Here is a 19,631-nt window from a genome sequence, read left to right on the forward strand (position 1 = left end):
ACCGATACGGTTTTGTTTTATTTGTCTTGGTTCAAAAGGAAATGCTTTATATGTGACGTAAATGTATTTAGAATTTTTGTTTGTTTGTCTAGTCGTAGTGAACATTTTCTCTCCCCACTTACACACTCTTAAAGGCAAATAATATTATGCATAAACCCCCACCAACATTACATATCCAACATCCCCTCCCCCCAACAAATCCCACTCCACTTTAGGCCCGTAGCCCCTACACATTATTTATTCGACATAACTCTACGGAGACGACACTCCGTGTTTGATCACGTGGTGGTATATAAACTTACTTAAATCATCTTTTGGCGAAGATCATCTCGATAAAGCTCACGATTCTGCATACAATAAGACAAAAGTAAAATCCTTTTATCACAAAATAGCAAGTGACAAGAAATCCATCACTGATTTCAGATCAAACCCCAAATTTAACCGAGATTAAACTCAGCCAAAACCCATGTAAACGAATTCAACATTGCAAACGCAATTATCATGCAAACATATTCGCAAAACAGCTCACTACACACACAAAATTAATAAAAATCCACTAACTTACCGTAACCATACTGAAAATAATGACCTAAAAAAACATATCCCTAGAACAGCTACAGAAAACCTTCCGAAGCACAATTAAAATTAAGATTGAGACGAATTAAAAACGGAAATTGCTGTACTCACTCGCACAGCCTCCAGCCAGCGTCCCGTAATGATCCGGAAGGCACTCGTTGCAGCGCCGGCCGGTCACACCTTCAGGAAATTAGAAGAAAAAAAAAGATATTGATTTGAATATATAAAGATGACTGGGGTATTATCGTATACTGAATATATATTGATTTGGAATATGTAAAGACGAATGGATTTTCTTAGATTGATCTGAGTTCATAAGAATATTTAGGATTATTAACGTATACTGATTTGGAATATATTTGGACGATTAGATTCTCCTCATATATTGACTTGATCATATAAGGAAGATCTAATGCTCATCCATTGATTCGAGTACATAACAAAAGTTAGATTATTATCATATCCTGATGTAGCATATACAAGGACGATTATATTATAATATACTTTGATCTGGACAATTAGATTTTTATTTAATGAAAATCTAATTGGAATATACAAGGGCGACTGAATTTTTATGCAATGTCTAGAATACATGCGAATAAAACAGATATTTACCAATAGTACAATATTGAGATATAGGATATTATATAATGACTGGAATATATTAGAACGACTAGACCTTATACTATACAGATAGAAATGGAAAAAAAAAATCCGATCATAGTAATACACCGATTGGAATGCTTATTTTCTTATTTTAAAATAATGAAATATATCCTTCTTTAGTCAATATATCTGTTATCATTATCTATCTGTTATCTATCATTCCATAGTTTGGTGGACAACTGGCAACACACTTTCATAAAAAAAAAAAAAAAATATATATATATATATATATATATATATATATATATATATACATATATATATACATATATATATACATATATATATATATATATATATATATATACATATATATATACATATATATATATATATATATACATATATATAAATATATATATATATATATATATATATATATATGTATATATATACATATATTTCTTCTTCTTTGTTCTTTCTTTCTTTTCAGAAAGAAGCAGATTTCATGACTCAGTTAATGAATTAAACAAGTAAAATAAAAATTCGATTTATCTCTGAACTTGAAAAATAATATCATATGTAATATAGATTTGAATATAAAAAATCAATGTAACTCAAAACTAAATAAGAGAATTTAGACTGATTCAAATTTAGATTGAAGAAAATCAAAATCGAATTCAAATTCAAACAACAAAACGAAAGAAATAATCAAAATCTAATCAACAAAAAAATAAATAAATAAAATACCAAACGTTTAATACCAATTTAAACAAAACAAAACACAAAAAACAACGCGAAAAATTAACAAAACAAATAAAAAAAAAACACTTAACACAAAAAATCAAAACAAATAAAACAAAAGCAAAAAAAAAAAAACATAACAAAAACACTTAACACGAAAAAAATCAAGAAAACCAATACAACAAAGACAGAGGCACGTGCTTACCTGGGTTGCAAGGACACTGGCCCGTGAAAGGATCGCACGTGGCACTCGAGGAGCCTTCGGGGTGGCACTGGCACGCGGGGCAGCCCTCGTTCACCCCCCCGTGGCCGCTCTGGGGAGGGGGAGGGGGAGAGGGGTTGAGGAAGAAAAGTTTCCTGTTTTGTTTGTCTGTTATTTGTCTTTGTTTGTTTGTTTGTTATTGTGTGTTTGTTTGTTTGGTGTCTGTTTGTTATTTGATTTTGTCTGCTTGTTTGTTTGTCATTTGTCTTTGTTTATTTGTTGTGCTCTTTTTGTTCCGCTACTGAATTCTTTCCTTTCTTCTTAAGTAATGGACGTGTGTTTATTTCTTGTTTCATGGTATTCCTTTTTCTCATAGATAAAAGATAAGAAAAAAAAACATTATCTCTTTTCTCTCACTCTCACTCTCACAAAAACAGTGAAACTACAAACATAAAACCCGACAAAGGAAACTCACGATGCAGCGGTCACACTGGCGCCCCGTGTAGAGCCTCTTGCACTGGCACTGCCCGCTCTCGGGGTCGCACTGCGCCGCCGCAGAGCCCTCGCGGTGGCACCCGCACCTGATACACTGGCCCCTGGGGATGGGAGGGCAAGGGTCAGGGCAGGGGGAGTGAGGGGGAGTGAGGGGGATGAGGGGGATGAGGAGGATGAGGAGGATGAGGAGGATAATGAGGATAATGAGGACAATGAGGACAATGAGGATAATGAGGACAATGAGGATAATGAGGACAATGAGGACAATGAGGACAATGAGGATAATGAGGACAATGAGGACAATGAGGATAATGAGGGTTGTGAGTAGGATGAGGATAATGAGAAAGATAATATGAAGGATAATGAGAGGAGTGAGGATAATGAGGAGGAAGATGATATGGATGAGAATGAAGATAAGGAAAAGGATTATGATAAGGACCATCAATGATAATGATGATAGTAAAGATAATGATAGTGATAATGATAGTGATAATGATAATAAAGTTAATGATAATAATAAAGCAAATTATATAATAGAGATAAGGACAATAATAAAGAAAATATTAATGATAAAGATAACGATCAGGATAATGATAAGGATGATGATAAAGAGTCTGTGTGATACATCGTACGAACGTATAATAAAAAAATAAAAAAATGAAGGAGAAGCAGGAGGAGGAGAAAGAGGAGAAGCAAAAGGAGAAGGAGAAGGAGAAGAAGGTGAGGGAGGAGGGGGAGGAGGGGGAGGAGGGGAGGAGGAGGAGGAGAAGGAGAAGGAAAGAAGGTGAGGGAGGAGGGGGAGGAGGGGGAGGAGGAGGAGGAGGAGGAGGAGGAGGAGGAGGAGGAGGAGGAGGAGGAGGAGGAGGAGGAGGAGGAGGAGGAGGAAGAAGAAGAAGAGGAGGAAGAAGAAGAAGAAGAAGAAGAAGAAGAAGAAGAAGAAGAAGAAGAAGAAGAAGAAGAAGAAGAAGAAGAAGAAGAAGAAGAAGAAGAAGAAGAAAAGAAGAAGAAGAAGAAAAGAAGAAGAAAAGAAGAAGAAAAGGAAAAAGAAGAAGAAAAGGAAAAAGAAGAAGAAAAGGAAAAAGAAGAAGAAAAGGAAAAAGAAGAAGAAAAGGAAAAAGAAGAAGAAAAGGAAAAAGAAGAAGAAAAGGAAAAAGAAGAAGAAAAGGAAAAAGAAGAAGAAAAGGAAAAAGAAGAAGAAAAGGAAAAAGAAGAAGAAAAGGAAAAAGAAGAAGAAAAGGAAAAAGAAGTAGGAGGAGGAAACGAAGAAGAAGAAAATGAAGAAAAAGAGTGAAAAGAAAGAGGAAAAAACGAAGGAAAAAAAGGAAAACCGAAGATATAAAGCCCAGCGCAGGTGCCTACCTCTTGGGATCTCCGTAGTGGTTCTCCTTGCACCTCTCGCAGTGCCAGCCCGCCGTGTTGCCGACGCACTTGAGGCACTCGCCCGTCTGCCGGTCACAGTTGTTCGTCTCGCGGAAATCCAGGTTGCCATTGCACTCGCACGGCTGGCAGAAGTTGCCGGGCACCAGCGGGTTGCCAAAGTACCCGTCGGCGCAGCTGGGGAGGGAGGGAGGGAGGAGAGAGAGAGAGAATGAGGGTTGGTGTTGAATCGAATTATTTTTAGTTTTATTATTACTATTATTATTATTTGATTGGTAAGGGAGGTGGTGGTGGGGGGGGGGGGTAGTTGGTGGGGGGGAGGGGGAGGTTAAAAAGGATTGTTTGAAGATTCTTTTCCTTTTTTTTCTTTTTTGTGAAGTTCATGTCATAACATTGACATCATAACTTTTATTATTCGTTGTTATGTACAAAGTACTTATAAAATGTACCAAATTCAACAAAGGGTTGGCATGAATCCTAAGGCAAAAGTAATATCAATAATATTTCATATTTTCCTACTAACATCACATTGAAATAACAAAAACATATTGAATGCCATTAATTAACTAAACAAACACGTAATCAAACAAGCAAGCAGATGGAAGGTATACGACTAAGCAAACAAATCATTGAAAAAATCCATAATGAATAAACAGATAAATGAATAAACAGTCATGCAAGTAAATAAGCATATCAATAGATAGCAAAACAAATTAGAATTACAAATAAATTCACAAATAATTGCTAAAAAAATAACTAAATCAATCTATGACTCGATAGCCAAATAGACAGACACAGAAGGAGCAGCGAAGCCTTACGTCTCGCATCTGGGGCCCTCGTAACCGGCGGGGCACTGGCACTTGTACCCGCCGAGGTCCAGGTCGGGCACGCAGCGGGGGGTGAAGTGGTTGGCACCGAGGGTCAGGGGGCACGCGCACGGCTGGCAGGCGTCGGGGGTGCCACGGGCGGGGTCGCCGAAGTAGCCGGCCTGGCAGCGCTCGCAGTGCACGCCCACGGTGTTGTGTTGGCACTCCTGGGGATGGGCGGGGGGGGGGGGGGGGGGTAGAATGGGTGATGTTTGTGAGGAAATTTTTCTCTGGCATTCAGCTTGTCTCTTTACTTCTCTCTTGAAGACTCGGCACATCCAAATCTTCCCATTAAACCATTACAACGCATCACTTATCTCTCTCCCTATCATTACTCATTTCTACATTCACTCCTCATGAGTCATCACTCCTCATCCCTCAACACTCAACCCTCACACTCAACATTCACTCACCACCATCACCAGTCACCACTCATTTCTCACTCATCCCACACACTCGACATTCACTCATGACCACTCACCTCTTATCTCTCACACTCACCACTTCATTTCTTATCCCTCTCATTCAATCTCTTTCTTCAACACTCATTCCTCTCACTCATCCCTCACTCCTAACGCTCACCACTCATTCCTCGCCAATTTAAAAGCACAATTAATAGACAGCCATAAATTGACTGAACTCGCAACAGCTCGTCTCACCGAATCCTAGATCTTCCACTTACTTACACTCACACTCACACTCACACTCACACTTACATTTACTCAAACTTTTACTCACACTCACACTCGCACTCACACTTAATCTAAATCTTTATCTTTATCTTAATCCTTATCACCATTGCCATCACCGTTCTTATCACGAGCACTGACCCCGCAGGCGCCCGTGAAGGGGTCGCACGTGTCCACGTGTCCGTTGCACTCGCACTTCCTGCACTCGCCGCCGAAGATGGTGTTGCTGACGCGCCGGAAGCCCGGCTCGCACGACTCGCAGGAGAGGCCGGAGTACCCTGTGGGGCACGTGGCATGTTGGGGTCAGAGGAGGGGGTATGAGGCGGTTTGTGGGGGTGGGGGTCTATGAGGTGCTTATTTATTTATTTATTTATTTATCTATCTATCTATCTATCTTTTTTTGTCATTTTTATTTTTGGTACTTCCATATTAAATATTCATAATCCTAATAAAGAAATTTATATTTTTTATTAATCAACATACTAATATTATCTGATAAGATATTTTTTACAAGTAATTGCATCATTAGGACCCAAACAACACAATGAAAAATCCCTTTATCATAGAGGAAGTGATCGTGCATTAACGAGTCAAATGCATTTAAATCCTCTATAAAAAAAAAAAAAAAAAAGCTACTAAGTTAGAAGGGAAAAAAATGAAAATGAAAAGAAAACAAGAACAAGATGAACATTAAGGACAAGAACAAGAACAAAAAGATACAAAGAGAAGAAGAGCAAGAAATAATGACAAAATATGAAGAAAAAAGAAGAACAAGAACAAAAACACAGAGACGAAGACCAAGAACGAGACTAACAAAACATAAAACAAATAGCACAAGAATAAGAAGAACAAGAAGAACAAGGAGAACAAGCAGAACAAGAAGACCAAGAAGAAGAAGAACAAGAAGAACAAGAAGAACAAGCAGAGCAAGCTGAAGAAGGGGAAGGCCGACTCACCCGGGGGGCAGCTGCACCTCTCGACGGCGCCCGTGACGAGGGTCGCCGTGCCCTCCGCGCCGTACTCCAGGATGACGTCATGAAGGCTGGCCAGGGGAGGGGGGGGGGGGGAGAGGGGAGTTAGAGATACGTGTTACCAGCTCGAAAGACAATGTTTTAAATGTATCGGGGGAGAGGGAAGGAGGGGTTAATAAATACATATTACCATAGTTAAAGCTACTTCTTGTAGACGTGGTCAAAGAAATTCTAACTTTGTTCTAGATCCACAACATTTATTTAGACTTTGTTCTTTGTTTAGAAACATTTAATTTTATTTTTTACTTGCGATTAACTGTTTTCGACTAATTCCTCAATCTGGACGGTATGGCATCAGAGCAAGGAAAAAATAAGACAAAAAAATATTTAAGAAAAGAAAACGTGACCAAAAATATTCAAGATAAATTTCCTTCATCTTGACTTCATTTAGACTCATAAAAAAACTCTAATCAATTTGAACGCTGTAGTTTTCAAAAATATATTCGAAGTGGTTTCTAAACATAAAAAATTAGACATAACTCTAAGTTAAGAAACATTTTTCTTTCTTTGTCTATTTTAGTTTAATGAATCATAACTCACACACCATTTTTTTTAACATTTTTCTACTCTTGCCTAATAAACCCCCTTCGACTTCCTGATTTCCAAGCGCTAAACCTCCCCCCAGTTTCTCTCTAAAGGCCTCGTAACTCACACGCCCTCGACCTGCACGGTGTGGTATCGAGCTCGGATCATGAGGCTCTCCATCGAACTCAGGATCTCCATCATCTGCCTCCTGGTGACGGCCTCCCCGCGGTAGGACTCCGACTGGGTCGTCGAGGTGATGTCAGTGATGTCCTGTGGCGAGGGAGTTGATGTAGGAGGGTTGAATAAGCATGAGGGTACACGGCGGGTTTGTAAGAAGGTTAGGAGAGATGGCGTCGTGAATGAAAAATCTGCATCTCTTCATCTTTTATTTGTTATTTTTCGTATCTTTAGTATTTAACACTGTTATTCGTCAATCAGTTGCGTCAGTTGCTATATTCATATAAACATATAGGCATGCACAATATTTTGAACAAAAAAAAACTCCCATTTCAATTTTTTTTAAATCATAAACTAACCCAGAAAACTAACAGGAATTCAAAACATCACTTCAATGTAATATATATATATATATATATATATATATATAAACTAACTGAAATTCAAGACAAATATTACACAAAACAGAAGCTTAAATAGAAGCCGCCGCCTCACCTTCGGGAAGTGGAACCAGTCGTGCTCGTAGAAGGGGATTTCCAGCGTGGCTTTCCGGCCTCTGTGCGCGTTGTCCCCGTAGGCTATGCGGTATCCGGCGCCCTGGGGACACGGCGAGGCGAATGAGAGCGTGCGAATGTATACTACGTAAGGATGATGATAGTGTATAGATGAAGAATACGTCGGGATGATAACAGCAGGCTACGAGTGTAAATTAAAAATACACCTTCTAAAAAAACGAAAATAGATTAATAGATGATTAAATATGATGTAAAAAAAAATATATATATTTGGAAGACTAACCTCGATGATGACGTCAGGGCAGCGCGTGGCCCTTCCGGAGGTGTCTCCTCTGAGGCGGACCCAAGACACCTTCACCGTCAGCGTCTGCCCGTAGGAGGTCATTCTGGGGGAGGGGATTGGCGTTATTGCCCTTCTTTTGATTTGTCTCTTTTTTGCCTGTCCTTGTTGTTCTTGTTTTGAAGAATTGCAAACAAGGAAGAAGAGACTTGGTTGCTTTTGTGTAATGTCTGTACCTTTCTACGGTTTCTTCTCCTTTCTTATCTCTCGTCTTTCTCCTCTCTCCTCTCATCTCTCTCATCTCTCTCATCTCTCTCATCTCTCTCATCTCTCATCTCTCATCTCTCATCCCACTTATCTCATCTCTCTCCTCTATTCTCTCTCCCCCCTTCTCCACAAACGCAAATCCCTGCCAGCTCACCCACAGGCATTCCCCCAAAACCCGCCAGCCCACCCGCCCCCTCACCCCCACAGCCCACGCCAGAGACCCACCTCCTGCCCAGGTACTCCTGAGGGGCGAGGTAGTAGTAGGCCTCGAAGAAGCCCATGTCGTCGTGAGCGATGTGGACGTCGGTTCCCTCGCGCGCCGCCGCCACCACGCGCTTCCGCGAGAGGTCCGTCACGCTCCAGTTCTCGTGCTGCACCACCTGCGGGAGACGGAGGCGACCGTGTGGGTCATTTATTTGAAAAGAAAGAATGAAAGAGTAAGGAAGGGAAAATCAAGGAAAGAAAGAATATTTGAGAAAATTTATCTCTCTTCTTTCTGTCTTTTCATTTTTATTTATTTATTGTTTTCTCTCTCACTCTTTCACTTCGTATTGTACCTCCTGCGGGCGTGGGATATACTAGAGCCTTCGGTACTTATTAGTGTACAGAAGGCGAGAATGCATGCCATACCCACTGTGATATAAGTTTATCTATTGTATTTATACATAGTTGGCTCTACAAGTGCTTCGGCACCGAGGCGTCAGTTATTAGTCCTACCTATCTCCCCTGTTTACCCTTTCCATGACTTCTGGAATGTTCTTTTGCATTATCTAATTTGTATAATGTTATCGAGAATTTGATACCAATTTAGTAATCATAACATCAGTAACAATAATAACAGTATCGATGACAGCCTTTTTAAAAAGAAAAGCACATTTTCCCGCCCATTCAAGGAATGGCGAAATCAGGATCGGTCACTACGACTACTGATTGACTCCTTGCCTGCTGAACATATGTGGAGCCATCTGTATGTAACAGTATTCACAAAAAAACAAAACAAAACAAAAACCTACAGGGGACAGATCGTAAATCCTTGGTGGTTGGGTTAAGAGCTTTATCATCAATACTTTTACAGTTTCTATCTACCTTCAGCTTTTAGCGCTGTTATTCGTTAAGAACTCAATTTTCAATACTTTAAGAATTATATTTTTCTTATTACGAGTTTTTGCCTCGAGGAAATTAATCGTACCTTCTGCATCTGGCGTTGGTATTCGTTAAGAGTTCTATCGATAATGGTTTCATAATTTCTAATTTTCGTAATTATGTCTTAGGATTTTTATCTCGCGCGTTCTTTTTATCTTCCCTTTTTTGTCTTTAGAATATGTCCCTCTCATTTCGTGTTGGATCTCTTATTATGAAAGGAGAAATACTTTTTCTTGTATTGATACCTTTTAACTGAATGACTTCTAAAACCATACACGTGAGATTATAAAGTACATCTCCAGTCCACAAAAGAAAGAGGAATCCAGCCATAAACACTAATAAAAGTCCTGACGTGGGAATATCGAGAGAACACACGCAGAATTACAGGACACGTACCAAAACAACATAACTAAAAAGACCTTAAGTTTTCCTCCTTCCCTTCCTCCCTTCCCCTCCCCCTCCCTCTCCCCTTTCCCCATCTCCCTCCCTCTTCCTTGTAACATCTCCCCCGCGACCCACCGTGTAGACCGCCAGAGCCGCCGCCCCGCACGAGTTGGTGGCGCCGTTGCAGTAGCAGGGCGTGCAGCCGACGGGGTTGTGGGCGTCCAGGTGGAAGTGCCCGGGGGCGCAGGTGTCGCAGCGCGGGCCTCGCACGTTCGCCTGCGGGAGAAACGGCGTTACTGGCTGATGTCTGAGAATTATTAGCTATTTGTATGTCTGTTTATCTGTACGTCTGTCTGAATGTGTGTGTGTGTGTGTGTGTGTGTGTGTGTGTGTGTGTGTGTGTGTGTGTGTGTGTGTGTGTGTGTGTGTGTGTGTGTGTGTGTGTGTGTGTGTGTGTGTGTGTGTGTGTGTGTGTGTGTGTATGTGTGTGTGTGTGTGTGTGTGTGTGTGTGTGTGTGTGTGTGTGTGTGTGTGTGTGTGTGTGTCTGTGTGTGTGTCTGTGTGTGTGTGTCTGTGTGTGTGTGTCTGTGTGTGTGTGTCTGTAGTGTGTGTCTGTGTGTGTGTGTCTGTGTGTGTGTGTCTGTGTGTGTGTCTGTGTGTGTGTGTCTGTGTGTGTGTCTGTGTGTGTGTGTCTGTGTGTGTGTCTGTGTGTGTGTCTGTGAGTGTGTCTGTGTGTGTGTCTGTATGTGTGTGTGTCTGTCTGTGTGTCTGTGTGTGTCTGTCTGTCTGTATGTCTGTCTGTCTGTGTATGTGTCTGTGTGTGTGTCTGTCTGTCTGTCTGTCTGTCTGTCTGTCTGTCTGGCTGGCTGTCTGTCTGTCTGTCTGTCTGGCTGGCTGTCTGTCTGTCTGTCTGTCTGTCTGTCTGTCTGTCTGTCTGTCTGTCTGTCTGTCTGTCTGTCTGTCTGTCTGTCTGTCTGTCTGTCTGTCTGTCTGTCTGTATGTATGTATGTATGTATGTATGTATGTATGTATGTATGTATGTATGTATGTATGTATGTATGTATGTATGTATGTATGTATGTATGTATGTATGTATGTATGTATGTATGTATTTGTGTATGTATGCATGGATGCACGAACGTATGTGCGTACGTCTGTACGTATGTTTGTTTGTCTGTCCTTCTGTCGATCGAGTATAACGTAAGACATAAGGATTAAGTACGTCAGTAGATGTACACAAACACACTTGCTCCTACGGTTACACACATACACACTTAATATATATGCGTATCCTGTGTACCAGCTAAAAAATAAATCCGGTAAACATTGATATACTAACTTAAAAACAAGTAATCTTATAAAAACAAACAAATAAATATAATTGGAAATACAAACTGATATTTCGTTAATAAGCTTAAGCTAATTACCTGAGTTAAAGATCTTAGAGAGAGCTTTGTCTGATCACTACTTACTCCCCTGTTAATTGCTACGAAATGCGACATCACCTGTCTGTCTGTGTGTCTGTCTGTGTGTCTGTGTGTCTGTCTGTGTGTCTGTCTGTGTGTCTGTCTGTGTGTCTGTCTGTGTGTCTGTCTGTCTGTCTGTCTGTCTGTCTGTCTGTCTGTCTGTCTGTCTGTCTGTCTGTCTGTCTGTCTGTCTGTCTCTCTCTGTACCTCATTCTCTTTCTATCTTCCTCCTTCTCCTTCTCCTTCTCCTTCTCCTTCTCCTTCTCCTTCTCCTTCTCCTTCTCCTTCTCCTTCTCCTTCTCCTTCTCCTTCTCCTTCTCCTTCTCCTTCTCCTTCTCCTTCTCAATCTCTTTCTCATTCTCTATCTCCTTCTTCTCTTTTTCTTTCTCTTTCTCTCTCTCCTTCTTATCTTTCTCCTTCTCTATCTTATTATCTACTTCTTTCTCTATCTCTTTCTCTTTCTCTCTCTTGTCTGAATTCGTGTTTAATTAAGCTTTTGAGTCGTAAGTCTGTAAGTATGACTGTTGGTTAGTCTGTCTGTCTGCGCATGTGTTTGCCTCTTTACCTGTGTCTATTTTTATCGTATGTCTATCGGGATGTCGTATGTCTATCCATCCATTAATCCTAAGAGAACTAGCCAATCCTTCAACCAAGCCAGCAATCGACGTCTGCGGGCATGATTGCAGACCACTGACCTTGCAAATGCACTCGCCGTCACATTCCTCGTTGACAGAGCCCGCCCTGTCGCACGGGCAGGGTTCGCAGGCAGGGTAGCGTCGATAGCCCTTGGCACAGCGGTCGCAGCGAGGTCCCTGTAGGTGAGTTTTTTCTTTAGTAATTATTCATAAATTGGGGTGAAACGATCACTGTTTTATTTTGTGAATTTTAATATAATGTGACATTTGGTGATACAGTATCAGTGATCAGAGTAAAATATTTTGTAACTTTGATCTTCTTTACTGGGTTGCTTCATACCGTATTCCTGTTTTATTACAGAGGAAGTGGAAACCATCCAAATAGCTGCTAGAATTGACTTTATCAGAATCTGTTAAAATGAGCAAGTTATCCCTACAAGAATGAGAACATTAAAGAAAATTGTTGTTGAATAGTAATATAGAAAACGACTATCCTCTAATTTTTTAGGAATAACTATGGTAAAAAAAACATATTCTTAGGGGAAAAATATAGGTTAATTACTCGAATTACCTTTTTGAGATCATACTTAAAATCACCATATGATAAATTACAAACAAAATCCAGTATTGGACTAATTGAACTGATTTTTTTTTTTCATAATTTAAGTAAAATTGCATATGATTACAAATAAAACAAAACAAGAGAAAACAAATATGCGCTAATCTAACTATTTTCTCATCGATATATACTTAATCTAATTACCTTGCGATCAGCTGCAAACAAAATACAAACAAATGTTGTTTAACCTTCTCTCTCTACACAGAATGCAACCCATTCACCAACCGCCTCCCACGAGCCATTCTCCTTTCTTTCTCCTCCTCCTCTTTTTTCTCTTTCCTTTTCTCATTCTTCCTCCGCCTTCATCCTCTATTCTCCACAGACCTTCCTGTTTTTTCTTCTTCCCCTTCCTCAGTCTTCTAGCTTCTTCTTTCTCCTACGTCTATATTACTTACTCATCCTTGTTCCTTCCTTATACAGCTCCTCTTTTTCCTGTCACATCTTTCTCCCTTTTCATTTCTCAGTCTCCTTTCGCCACTCCTTTCCTCTTTTCTCGTCCCTCTTCCTCTTCTTTACCTTTCCTCCCTCCTCCTTCCTTCTTTTTTCCTCCTCTTCCTCTGTCTTCTCCCTCCCCCTATTCCCCTTCTCGCTTCCTTCTTCTTCCTACTTGCTCTTCCTCCTCTCCTTCTTCTCTCTTCCTACTCTTCCTTTCCTTCCTTTCTCCTTCCGTCGTCCCTACTTCCTTCTCCTTCTCCTTCTCCTTCTCCTTCTCCTTCTTCTCCTTCTCCCTCTTCCTTTTTCCCTCTTTCCTCTCCCCCTCCCCTTCTCACCTCCACCTCCACTCTCCTCCCTCCTTCTACCACTTCCACCTCTCACTTATCATCTCCCAGCTCCACCTCCTCCCCCACCACCTCCTCTTCCCACCTCCTCCCACCTTCTCTTCCTCCTCCACCTCCCACCTCCATCTCCACAACTACCTCCTCCTCCTGCACCTCCCACCTCCTCCTCCACCTCCTCCCCCACCAACTCCTCCCACCTTCTCTTCCTCCTCCACCTCCCACCTCCATCTCCACCTCCACCTTCACCTCCTACTCCTCCACCTCCTCCTCCACCTCCTCCTCCTCCACCTCCTACCTCCTCCTCCCCCACCTCCTACCTCCTTCCACCTTCTCCTCCTCCACCTCCTCCACCTCCTACCTCCTCTACCTCCTACCTCCTACCTCCTCCTCCTCCTCCTCCTCCTCCAGACTCACCGCGAAGCCCTCCTTGCAGATGCAGGCGCCGGGGAAGAGGCCGAGGTTGAACTGGGTGTCGTCCTGCACGCAGCGCCCCGACGTGCCCGGGCCGGAGCAGTCGCACGGCAGGCACGGGCGGGGGGCGTCCGCGGCCACGCCCTGGGGGTGAGGGGGCGGGGCCTTCGTCAGGGGGTGTACATTTGTCTCTTGCTCTATTTTTTTGTTTTTATTTGCGTTGTGTGTTTATTATTATTATTATTTGTTTGTTTTGCTTTTTGTGTGGAGTTATGTGACATGGAGTATAGGTATAGGTAAACATTAGTCAAAAGCTCGTTAAATAATGACACAAAACTATTATAGATAATGACACAAACTTACTTATTTACCACATCAACACTTGTCTGTAACAGAATGCATTAATCATGTAAATCATTCAAAAATTAAATTTATTACCTTCCAACTTTTCTTATATATCATTTAATGCTATGTTTTTATGCATAATTCATCCCAAAACAATCAGAAAATCAACCTCTATTAACAGAAATTCAACCTTTATTAACAGAAAATCACCACATCTATGGTATATTACTAGTATATCTAGCCACCAGCCATCTTTAACTCTCGCCTGCAGTGGCCTGTAGGACAGTCCTGTAAAAGATCTGACTCTTCTTTTTTATTTCATCGAGAATAAATACCACAGGCTCCATCCTCCTCAACTCCATCCTCCTCAACTCCATCCTCCTGAACTCCATCCTCCTCAACTCCATCCTCCTGAACTCCATCCTCCTCAACTCCATCCTCCTGAACTCCATCCTCCTCAACTCCATCCTCCTGAACTCCATCCTCCTGAACTCAATCCTCCTCAACTCCATCCTCCTGAACTCCATCCTCCTCAACTCCATCCTCCTGAACTCCATCCTCCTCAACTCCATCCTCCTGAACTCCATCCTCCTGAACTCCATCCTCCTCAACTCCATCCTCCTGAACTCCATCCTCCTGAACTCCATCCTCCTGAACTCCATCCTCCTGAACTCCATCCTCCTGAACTCCATCCTCCTCAACTCCATCCTCCTGAACTCCATCCTCCTGAACTCCATCCTCCTCAACTCCATCCTCCTCAACTCCATCCTCCTGAACTCCATCCTCCTGAACTCCATCCTCCTCAACTCCATCCTCCTGAACTCCATCCTCCTGAACTCCATCCTCCTGAACTCCATCCTCCTCAACTCCATCCTCCTGAACTCCATCCTCCTGAACTCCATCCTCCTGAACTCCATCCTCCTGAACTCCATCCTCCTAACTCCATCCTCCTGAACTCCATCCTCCTCAACTCCATCCTCCTCAACTCCATCCTCCTGAACTCCATCCTCCTCAACTCCATCCTCCTCAACTCCATCCTCCTCAACTCCATCCTCCTCAACTCCATCCTCCTGAACTCCATCCTCCTCAACTCCATCCTCCTCAACTCCATCCTCCTAACTCCATCCTCCTCAACTCCATCCTCCTCAACTCCATCCTCCTGAACTCCATCCTCCTCAACTCCATCCTCCTCAACTCCATCCTCCTCAACTCCATCCTCCTTAGCTCCATCCTCCTGAACTCCATCCTCCTCAACTCCATCCTCCTCAACTCCATCCTCCTGAACTCCATCCTCCTCAACTCCATCCTCCTCAACTCCATCCTCCTCAACTCCATCCTCCTCAACTCCATCCTCCTCAACTCCATCCTCCTGAACTCCATCCTCCTCAACTCCATCCTCCTAAACTCCATCCTCCTCAACTCCATCCTCCTCAACTCCATCCTCCTCAACTCCATCCTCCTAAACTCCATCCTCCTGAACTCCATCCTCCTGAACTCCATCCTCCTCAACTCCATCCTCCTGAACTCCATCCTCCTAACTCCATCCTCCTAACTCCATCCTCCTAAACTCCATCCTCCTCAACTCCATCCTCCTGAACTCCATCCTCCTAAACTCCATCCTCCTGAACTCCATCCTCCTGAACTCCATCCTCCTGAACTCCATCCTCCTGAACTCCATCCTCCTGAACTCCATCCTCCTAAACTCCATCCTCCTAACTCCATCCTCCTAAACTCCATCCTCCTGAACTCCATCCTCCTGAACTCCATCCTCCTGAACTCCATCCTCCTGAACTCCATCCTCCTGAACTCCATCCTCCTGAACTCCATCCTCCTGAACTCCATCCTCCTGAACTCCATCCTCCTTAACTCCATCCTCCTGAACTCCATCCTCCTGAACTCCATCCTCCTGAACTCCATCCTCCTGAACTCCATCCTCCTCAACTCCATCCTCCTAAACTCCATCCTCCTGAACTCCATCCTCCTGCAACTCCATCCTCCTGAACTCCATCCTCCTCAACTCCATCCTCCTTAGCTCCATCCTCCTGAACTCCATCCTCCTAAACTCCATCCTCCTAACTCCATCCTCCTGAACTCCATCCTCCTTAGCTCCATCCTCCTCAACTCCATCCTCCTGAACTCCATCCTCCTGAACTCCATCCTCCTAAACTCCATCCTCCTGAACTCCATCCTCCTGAACTCCATCCTCCTGAACTCCATCCTCCTGAACTCCATCCTCCATCCTCCTAAACTCCATCCTCCTCAACTCCATCCTCCTCAACTCCATCCTCCTGAACTCCATCCTCCTGAACTCCATCCTCCTGAACTCCATCCTCCTAAACTCCATCCTCCTGAACTCCATCCTCCTAAACTCCATCCTCCTGAACTCCATCCTCCTGAACTCCATCCTCCTAAACTCCATCCTCCTAACTCATCCTCCTGACTCCATCCTCCTGAACTCCATCCTCCTAACTCCATCCTCCTGAACTCATCTCTACTCCATCCTCCTAAATCATCCTCCGCAACTGTCCATCCTCCTGAACTCGTCTATCCTCCTAAACTCATCCTCCTTAACTCCATCCTCCTCAACTCCATCCTCCGCAGACCTCCATCCTCGCTGACTCCATCCTCTCTGAACTCCATCCTCCTGAAGCTCCATCTCCTCATCCGACCTAACTCCCCTCCTAAACTCCATCCTCCTGAAACACCATCCTCCTTACTCCATCCTCCTCAACTCCAATCCTCCTGAACTCCATCCTCCTTACTCCATCCTCCTCAACTCCATCCTCCTGAACTCCATCCTCCTGAACTCCATCCTCCTGAACTCCATCCTCCTGAAACTCCATCCTCCTTAGCTCCAGCCTCCTAAACTCCATCCTCCTGAACTCCAATCCTCCTAAGCTCCATCCTCCTGAACCTCCATCCTCCTGAACTCCATCCTCCTTAGCTCCATCCTCCTGAACTCCATCCTCCTAAACTCCATCCTCCTAAACTCCATCCTCCTGAACTCCATCCTCCTGAACTCCATCCTCCTGAACTCCATCCTCCTCAACTCCATCCTCCTAACTCCATCCTCCTGAACTCCATCCTCCTGAAACTCCATCCTCCTGAACTCCATCCTCCTGAACTCCATCCTCCTGAACTCCATCCTCCTGAACTCCATCCTCCTCAACTCCATCCTCCTGAACTCCATCCTCCTGAACTCCATCCTCCTAAACTCCATCCTCCTGAACTCCATCCTCCTGAACTCCATCCTCCTTAGCTCCATCCTCCTAGAACTCCATCCTCCTGAACTCCATCCTCCTTAGCTCCATCCTCCTGAACTCCATCCTCCTAACTCCATCCTCCTAAACTCCATCCTCCTGAACTCCATCCTCCTGAACTCCATCCTCCTCAACTCCATCCTCCTCAACTCCATCCTCCTGAACTCCATCCTCCTGAACTCCATCCTCCTGAACTCCATCCTCCTCAACTCCATCCTCCTGAACTCCATCCTCCTGAACCTCCATCCTCCTCAACTCCATCCTCCTGAACTCCATCCTCCTGAACTCCATCCTCCTCAACTCCATCCTCCTGAACTCCATCCTCCTGAACTCCATCCTCCTAACTCCATCCTCCTGAACTCCATCCTCCTCAACTCCATCCTCCTCAACTCCATCCTCCTGAACTCCATCCTCCTGAACTCCATCCTCCTAACTCCATCCTCCTGAACTCCATCCTCCTGAACTCCATCCTCCTAAACTCCATCCTCCTAAACTCAATCCTCCTAAACTCCATCCTCCTAAACTCAATCCTCCTAAACTCCATCCTCCTAAACTCCATCCTCCTAAACTCCATCCTCCTGAACTCCATCCTCCTGAACTCCATCCTCCTAACTCCATCCTCCTAAACTCCATCCTCCTAACTCCATCCTCCTGAACTCCATCCTCCTAACTCAATCCTCCTAAACTCCATCCTCCTAAACTCCATCCTCCTGAACTCCATCCTCCTGAACTCCATCCTCCTAAACTCCATCCTCCTGAACTCCATCCTCCTAAACTCCATCCTCCTAACTCCATCCTCCTGAACTCCATCCTCCTAACTCCATCCTCCTAAACTCCATCCTCCTGAACTCCATCCTCCTAAACTCCATCCTCCTAAACTCCATCCTCCTAAACTCCATCCTCCTAAACTCCATCCTCCTGAACTCCATCCTCCTGAACTCCATCCTCCTAAACTCCATCCTCCTAAACTCCATCCTCCTGAACTCCATCCTCCTGAACTCCATCCTCCTAACTCCATCCTCCTGAACTCCATCCTCCTAAACTCCATCCTCCTGAACTCCATCCTCCTGAACTCCATCCTCTTAGCTCCATCCTCCCTAAACTCAATCCTCCTAAACTCCATCCTCCTGAACTCCATCCTCCTAAACTCCATCCTCCTAAACTCAATCCTCCTAAACTCCATCCTCCTGAACTCCATCCTCCTAAACTCCATCCTCCACTCAATCCTCCTAAACTCATCCTCCTGAACTCCATCCTCCTAAACTCCATCCTCCTAAACTCATCCTCCTAAACTCAATCCTCCTGAACTCCATCCTCCTAAACTCCATCCTCCTGAACTCCATCCTCCTAAACTCCATCCTCCTAAACTCCATCCTCCTAAGCTCCATCCTCCTAAACTCAATCCTCCTGAACTCCATCCTCCTAAACTCCATCCTCCTGAACTCCATCCTCCTGAACTCATCCTCCTGAACTCCATCCTCCTAACTCCATCCTCCTGAACTCCATCCTCCTGAACTCCATCCTCTAAACTCAATCCTCCTACTCATCTCCTAAACTCCATCCTCCTGAACTCCATCCTCCTAACTCCACTCCTAAATCCTCCCTAACTCCATCCTCCTGAACTCCATCCTCCTAAACTCCATCCTCCTAAACTCCATCCTCCTGAACTCCATCCTCCTAAACTCCATCCTCCTAAACTCAATCCTCCTAAACTCCATCCTCCTACAACCTCATCTCTCCTGAATCCATCCTCCTAACTCCATCCTCCTAAACTCATCCTCCAACTCCATCCTCCTAAACTCATCCTCCTCAACTCCATCCTCCTAAAACTCCATCCTCCTGAACTCCACCTCCTAAACTCCATCTCCTGAATCCAATCCTCCTAACTCAATCCTCCTGAACTCATCCCTGAACTCCATCCTCCTAACTCCTCCTCTGAATCCCCTCCTCTCTCCTCCTAAATCCTCCCCATCTCCTCAGAACTAAAACTCCTCCTGAATACTCAAATATCCTCCTGAACTCATCCTCCTGATCATCCTCCTAGCTCCATCCCTGAACTCCATCCTCCCGAACCATCCTCCTGAACTCCATCCTCTGATCCTCCCCTGAACCCATGTCTACCATCCTCCTAAATCATCTCTGACTCGCGTCCTCAGACCCCCGCCCTCATCTCTATCCTCCTGAAGATGCTGTAGTATCTCTACCAAGATCCAGTCGTTAAATCATCCTAAACGCCTTT

At 43.8% G+C, this 19,631-nt stretch overlaps 1 protein-coding gene across 1 annotated transcript; it reads right to left on the bottom strand.

Annotated features, from left to right (window-relative positions):
- Positions 1–661: 661 nt before the first annotated feature.
- Positions 662–14,445, bottom strand: LOC125029532 (laminin subunit alpha-1-like). The gene is made up of 14 exons (XM_047619475.1): positions 13,791–14,445; positions 12,039–12,155; positions 10,013–10,153; positions 8,576–8,730; positions 8,087–8,189; positions 7,784–7,885; positions 7,239–7,381; positions 6,512–6,597; positions 5,697–5,833; positions 4,819–5,033; positions 3,983–4,177; positions 2,604–2,724; positions 2,132–2,240; positions 662–756 (listed from the first exon to the last, which is right to left on the bottom strand). Exons 4-14 carry the CDS (start codon positions 8,629–8,631, stop codon positions 662–664), a joined length of 1,362 nt encoding a protein of 453 aa, XP_047475431.1. The 5' UTR covers positions 8,632–8,730; positions 10,013–10,153; positions 12,039–12,155; positions 13,791–14,445.
- Positions 14,446–19,631: the final 5,186 nt, after the last annotated feature.

Source organism: Penaeus chinensis, chromosome 10 (genome assembly GCF_019202785.1).
Source record: "Penaeus chinensis breed Huanghai No. 1 chromosome 10, ASM1920278v2, whole genome shotgun sequence".
Lineage (NCBI taxonomy): Eukaryota > Metazoa > Arthropoda > Malacostraca > Decapoda > Penaeidae > Penaeus > Penaeus chinensis.

What these genes read in the sequence shown, in the direction of transcription:
- LOC125029532 (XM_047619475.1), bottom strand. Translation starts at nt 8,631, where the DNA reads ATGGGCTTCTTCGAGGCCTACTACTACCTCGCCCCTCAGGAGTACCTG. An exon ending in CAGGAGTACCTGGGCAGGAG is followed by an intron (nt 8,190 to 8,575) that starts GTGGGTCTCTGG and finishes CCCCTCCCCCAG; the next exon opens with AATGACCTCCTACGGGCAGA. An exon ending in ACCGTGCAGGTCGAGGGCGT is followed by an intron (nt 6,598 to 7,238) that starts GTGAGTTACGAG and finishes TCCCCTGGCCAG; the next exon opens with CCTTCATGACGTCATCCTGG.